This window comes from Polyodon spathula, chromosome 17, assembly GCF_017654505.1.
Source record: "Polyodon spathula isolate WHYD16114869_AA chromosome 17, ASM1765450v1, whole genome shotgun sequence".
Classification (NCBI taxonomy): domain Eukaryota; kingdom Metazoa; phylum Chordata; class Actinopteri; order Acipenseriformes; family Polyodontidae; genus Polyodon; species Polyodon spathula.
Genome location: NC_054550.1, coordinates 1,482,981 through 1,489,939, shown reverse-complemented (window position 1 = coordinate 1,489,939; position 6,959 = coordinate 1,482,981). Strand labels below are relative to the sequence as shown.

At 38.0% G+C, this 6,959-nt stretch overlaps 1 protein-coding gene across 4 annotated transcripts in view; it reads left to right on the top strand.

The window, feature by feature from the left end:
• The first annotated feature begins 366 nt into the window (after positions 1-366).
• Positions 367-6,959, top strand: part of LOC121330246 (low-density lipoprotein receptor-related protein 4-like) — an 80,575-nt gene continuing 73,982 nt past the window's right edge. For 2 of the 4 annotated variants that reach the window (XM_041276604.1, XM_041276603.1), the window contains exon 1: positions 367-727. In XM_041276604.1, the coding sequence (XP_041132538.1) occupies positions 673-727 (55 nt within the window). In that variant the 5' untranslated portion in view covers positions 367-672. The remainder of the gene's footprint in view (positions 728-6,959) is intronic. The other 2 variants (XM_041276602.1, XM_041276601.1) reach the window with 1 other exon arrangement.

Genomic DNA, 6,959 nt, shown 5'->3' with positions numbered 1-6,959 from the left:
CCGCCCCTCCTCTCTCTCCTCCTCCTCCACCTCCTCCTCTATTCTCTTGTGACCAACAGCCCCTAAAAAAAGACATTCAATAAATTTGGAAATGACACACTGAACAGTCTAGGACTCGACAAACTCAGACACACCCCCGGGGGAGTTCAGATAATAATAATAAAAGTCATAACAAGATAAGGTCAATACATAAAAAAAAAAATGAGCTTAAATATAAAACATTAAAAAAAACCTTTTCGTATCAATGTATATTCATGTTAAGCTCTGTAAGCTACTTTTTTTATTGTCTTCCTAATGCCCCCCCCCCCCCGTGACAAACGTGGTACATTCCAATGCTCTTTTTGATCATCGGAAGAATAGCGCAACATGTTAGAAGCAGACCTAGTGGCAACACTGATAAAAATATCACCGAGAACAGCGAAACTTCACCAACTTCAATACAGGACTTAAACAAAAAAAACAAAAGAAAGAAGAAAAAAACTGAAGGAACTAAACGCACAGCCTAAACCGAAGAACTATTACAGTCATGGTTTGAACACCCTGTAACGATTATCATTACCTATTGTTAAATCGTTTTGCAAGGATCTAATTGTCAAAATAACTATTAATAAACACACTTTTAGGTCTTGTGGCGGGAGGGGGCGGGGGAGGGGGTGGTGTCAATCTCGTAAAATGCAGCTTGCAGCGGTTTGTGGTACTCTGATAGCTTCAGTGCTTTTAATTCAAGGTAAGTACAAAACTATTGAATGTGCATTGTCTGCACTGTTGTTGGTACAGCATTATAATTAAAATGAATTTGTAACCCTATATAACCCTTCATTTAAACGCGGCGAGTGTATTTTTTCTGCATGTGTGATTGATTCCTCATGATCCTTACAGTGCTCCCCCGCACTACACGGAGCATTTCGGTAGGAGCCCACAATTCCTTCATCTGCCTGCTATGTTTAATCGATTTATAATTCGTGCTCATGAACTGTTTGCAATGGACGTTTTTTTTCTGTATCGGTACCTGCTCGTGCGAAGAAAAAAATAGTCTTATTAGAAAAGTACTTAGTTGGTTATTTTACGTTTCCTGTACCTTACATTACACTTGTATATGTAAAATACAGTTACAACAGTGTCCACCACACTTGTGAAAACGTGTCTCCATAAACCTGCTTTATACACAAGGCATACGGTTTTGCCTACTCTAGTTACAATTTACTGAGTTTACTTTTCGATTCTGGTACAAGACTTGGGGACAGATCTGCTTTACCTTGACGCTGTCATGATGTAACCAAAACATAATGACAGTACTTGCAATAGCTTGTGCCAAAACGTGGTAGCACAGAATTTGTATTTGTATTTTAACGCATGCTGAGTGAAGTGTATTTGTGCATGTGTACGAATGCTGACTGCTTTGTGGTCGCTTTGCATGCTCCTGTCACTGTCACTGTTGTTGTTAGTGAGTGTCTGCAGACAGGTTTGTTTCCGAATCTTGATCCACACACGGGACTTGTTAACCTAACTCGCGTACGGTCACTTTTTTCTTCTTTTTGTTCAATTGCCGATTTTTACCAGTACTGACTCACCTGTGCTGTAACGCACGTCAGATAGCTTGCAGAGTAGCTACAGCGTGTTGGGACAGCCTCCCGATTGGAGCTGGAATGCAGGAACTCTAGTACAGTCTGCGGAACAATCTGCGCAGGCAGCCTTTTAAAGAGACAGCGCAGTAAAATGGCATTCCAGTTTCGGACCTGTCAAATCAGAGGGATTCGGTGACTGAATTCGGAGCCTGTTAGTAATACACAAAGCATAATTTACATCAAAGGTCTTTTTATTATGTCAGGTGTGTGTGATTCTAATATGATCGCTCCAGGCAGTTGCCTGTCAGATTATACATTAACTGTTCGTCTGTGTTTTAATAGTACCATTGAGCGCATATTCTGGAAATAATTTAAAAAAAATAATCCTTCAATATGAACGCAATTATAACATTATTATATTGTATCGTATCAAAGTAGTCATGTATTTTGGCTGAGGTTGCCTACAGCACACAAAACAAGTGACATTACTTTCAAAAAGGACGGTTCTGCCTTTACTTACTGAAAGGTATTAATGATTTAAACAGTAAATTAACTATACTTTGTCGAGGTAGGGAGCATATTATTTTCACGTCACCAATCAGTAAAACGTTTTCAATTAGGCATACATGTCTTTATTATCTCTTTGTCATAATGTTATGTATTTCATGTGTGTATTGGCTGCCATTTTTTCCCCTTCATTCCAATTGACTAAGATTGTCTTTGCTTTTAATAAATAACTTCGGATTACAAAAGGTATACCAGAAAGGGATTTTAACCTTAAACCTCCAAAAAAAAAAAAAAAAAAAAAAAGTTGATCCATAATTTATTGCTTATGTTTTATTCTGCTTGAAGTCTTTTAGTGTGATCTGTAGTCTTGAATAATGCAAAGGGTTGGCTGCTCAGAGAATTGCAACAAAATAAATTCTGTATGTGCTTGTTTTTTTGTCTTGTGTGTATCACTTCTGTGTCGGGACTTTGTAATACCTTCCTGAAAAAAATGTCCTTTTTATAGAACCACTTGCTTTAATTAGGTTGGGACCCCTTGTTTTTTTTTTTTTGTTTAGTTTTTTTTTTTTTGAACAGATGGCTCTCTGTAATGGGTTCAATACGCAATTCTTATATGGAACCCCTAATTGTTCTTCTATATCCCAGTGGTTTCCTATTGGACACATTAACCCTTAGCCAATAACTTTCTGTTATATGATTTACAAAGTTAAGCAAATTAGAAATTCTGAGAAAGAACCAAAGGTCATCTTCACAAAACTCTAAAATAGTTTTAAAAAAAGGTTTAAAGACCTACAAACTATTTAAGTAAACAAAACAGGCTTTCAAAAAACCTTAATAACAATATTACATAAATATTGCATCCAATTTTGCATGCATAATACTGTACTGTATTCGCTTTTCAGTTTTGGCATGCAGTTCTCCAAATGCAACAATACAATAATTATACTGATAAATTATCAGTAAGATGCAGAATACTTTTAAAATATTAATAAAGATTAGGTATTAAAAAAGAAAAACAGTATACGTTTATTTGGAGAACAATAGGTCTCTTCTGGTTGTTGATCCTAAACCGTTGCTGGGGCTTTGAGATGCCCTGTCAGTGGTTATTGGAACAGGGGTTTTTCCTTTATTGCTGATTAAAGCAGCTCAGATATCTTTGATCATTGGTAGCTCGATGCTGTTCTAGATCTGTGTGGCTGGATCTATAGTAGGCATGTGTGAGTTCAAGGTCCAGTGAAAGACAGGCACATTGAGAAGTTTTAAAGTTTAGCATGGCCAAGAGCATGCTGTTGTGGAAAGTCAGACTGCTTACCATCCAACTAGTTTCCAGTGGGTTATTAAAATATAATAGATGTATGATGCATTAACAGTAGGCTCATCTAGTACATCACAGCACTAATATGACATAGTATTTCATTACAGTAATGAATCGGCAGAATACACCAGTTTCCTGTATTTGGAGAAGCCAGGAGATAAACAATGCTGTTAGTCGAGTTAATCATGCGGTCAGCCACTCATAAATAAGGCTGATTCTACGAGAGAAATATAAAAAACCCTGAGGTTGTTTTCTCTCTTTTAGGTGCAGAATAACAATGTGTTGTTCATTTAAAAAGCTGTACTGTAAAACTGTACCATGTTCACTGCCTGACCTTAAAAGAATAAAATGTCACCCTTTAAATATAATCCTGTTGCTTTTGTACATTGTAGCTTCAGGCAGCAGCTTTAGCATCACTGGACAATCTGCTTGATAAGCGAAATCCAAATGTAGAATTCCCATTATCTTTTCTTCTTCAGGGAGTCATCCTTGAGTAGTTTTGATTACTAATCTGAGGAAGTGAAAGTAGTGAATGGACACCTGTATACCCAATAAATCCCCTGTGGCATTAACTGTAGCTTGTGCTTATTTTAAAACGTGTGTTGTTTTCTGGCCCTGAAGCTACAGTAAATTGGATAGGTGGGGTTGGAGAGCAAGGCTGGAGATTCAGTGACTTAAACTGCATGAATGTGCAGTAGATCCCTTTGTCCATTTCCCTCTCCATCCCTTCTATACTAATCCCAGCTGCACAGTGTTATTCATTGCCTTTTATTTTTGAGGCAGGGTATGGTATGTTTGAGATATGGTATGACAAGGGAGCCACACATCTGTTATTATTAAAGATGCAATTACTTAAAGCATTTGGCCCGCCTAGCTCCTATATTTACAGCAAAGTGATAGTTGCTGTCTCAGACAGGCCCGATAATTGTATTTTTATCTGTAGGCATGAACTCTTAGCCTTGTGCTGCCATTCACTCATTAAACAGTCTGTTAAAGATTGGTTCAGGCTGTTTGTTTGCTATTGGATCTCCTGGCTGTAACTAAAGATTTAGTTTTAAGTGAACAATCATTTCATATACTTGTAAGCATGCCTCCAGCTAATAGATATATTGTGAGCCAGTAAATAAAAAATGTACATGTTTTTTGTTTGATTTGATATCGTCTAATATCAAATTCCTCTTGTCCTTGTTTTATTTCTTTGTGCAAGCACCAGTCAAACAACACAGTCTCTATTGTTAGTTAGTCCAATTTAATTAAGTTATTTTGTATTTCTTTTTCATATTCAGATCCTTAACAGAAAACACTTGTCCTATACCAGAGTGACATGTCATTGCCCTCACAGAATAGTACAATGTTATAGAGACAGTACATAAAACAAACCTTTCCCCAAAGTGGGAAGGGAGGTCATTAAAATGGAAAGACCAGAAGATTTTGAGCTGGCTTAATGAACTATGGGCCCAAGGCATGGCTGAAACTCTAATGCCAAAGCTGACTATAATCCTTGATAATTGACAATGCATAGGGTCTTACTGCTACTTCTTGCCAATATAGAAACAATACAGATTTATTTTTGCATTGATACAGCACTGTGTATTTCGTTTTAGTGTTTTGTCCACTAACAGGATGTATTTTCATAATAAACAAACTAGCAAACTAGAAACGGTGGCATGTACAAAATCGTACTGTAGGACTGTGTTTTGCTTTCTGCTGTTCTCTATAGAAGAGTGTACTATCGGGGTAAGTGTGTTGCTGATAAACTAAGCTGACTCTGTGGAAGTCATGCATTCACAGCAGTTATTTTTGGGTGGTCCTCTGTAGCGGTGCCTTTTTATTTGTACAACTGCTCGGTGCAGCTTCACTGGCCCGACAGACAACGGTGATATGGATTTTACATTAATGAGGGCAGACAGCTGAATAAGTGTTGGGTTATGAATCATGAATGAATTAGATGTTGTCTACATAGGATAGGCACAGGGCATTTCATTCTGATTGTTGTACAGAAGATTAATGATGTGGTATCTCCTGCCTCTGCAAAACAAATATGATAAAACTGGAATAAAGCAGAACATAGCGACACAGAGTCTCAAAGGATTGATTGCCTTTTTAAATACAGTGAAGAATTTTATCCACCCCAGTATGGTGCATGTCTGGACTCCTAGATAATTTTGATCAGAGACTGCTTCTAATATGAAACTATCTATGGAAATTGACAAGGTGATTTTTTTTCTAATTGGTGTTGAAGCTGAACCCCCTTTGTTCATTCTGCACCTATAACTAGAAGCATGCTGCCCTCCATCAGAGAGAGAGAGTATAGAAACAATGTGTGTGCTTGTACAAGTCTCTGGGATTGCATAGTTGCAACTCATTGCTTCTAAAAACTCAAATTATTAATCCTCGTGCTCATATATAAACTAAATTAGTGACACTCGGACAAAGAGAAATACACACACACACACACATGCTCATTAGGAGCTACAGAGCTAGTTTTATAGTTTGATATGACTGAGATTTAAAACTACAGATTTGGTTGCATGACTTACAGCAAACAAACTTGTTGAAAGTTTAGTTAGAGTTTACTGTGTATTGTTATTGATTGCGGTACAAGTTTTAAGGTTACATGGTAGGGCTTCACTTCCTACTTAGTGTAGGTGCCCAGTAAAAACTATGCCTGTTATGTACCTCTGTAGAAATCATAAAGCATTATCGTAATAAATCATAATCGTGATGGTTAATGCTTTTGAGGCAGATGCATTTACCGGCACAGTGGTACCTTATGAATACCCTTGCTTGTTTAAACTGAAAGAAACTTTCCCAGCTGTGTTTGCCTCAAGTCAGACACTCATTGAACATGCATTTCTTGAAAGCAACTTTTAACAAATTTCCTGCATCCCTCATTAGGATTCATAGCCTGTTCTTTTGGATTAGGTGCGGGGGGGTTTGCACACTTACCTCTTTTTTTTTTTTTTGGGGAAATGCAAATCCCCGTGGTATAGCAATGTCATGATTTCCAGCCATCGTTATCCACATTCATGGGCCTGTCTCTGCGAGCGCTAATCAATGAAGGGGCCTAAACAACAGGCTGTGTTAAACAAACAATATCTGCTCCCAAATCGGCTTTTCAGATGCAGGGCTGAGTGGCAAACACGCTGAAAGGACTGCTTCCTAATGAAGTCAGCTAACTCAAGTACTTCACTGGAGCTAGGCCATTCAGCCAGGCCTGTGTGGACAAAGTGTCAAAACAACTCCACCTCCAACTGTTTGTAAGTGTATAAATGGTGGCTTTTGACTTTTAGCATTGTGGGTTGGAAGGGTGAAAAGGGGGAGGAATCAGCTTTTCAGAAACAATGCCCCTTGAATGCACAACCTCGGATTTTTAAAGGCTTTTATTTGCCATCGCTGACAACATTTTAATGGTGAGAGGGTGAACAGCGTGTTTGAGCCAGTGGGCACTCTGCTGCTCTAGTAGTTCAAACCATTGTAACACAATAAAGGTCTTTATCTTGGGGTGCTTTTGGTATTCATTATTCTTCAAGTGCCATTAACACTCCAGATAATAAAAGTAGTACCACTTC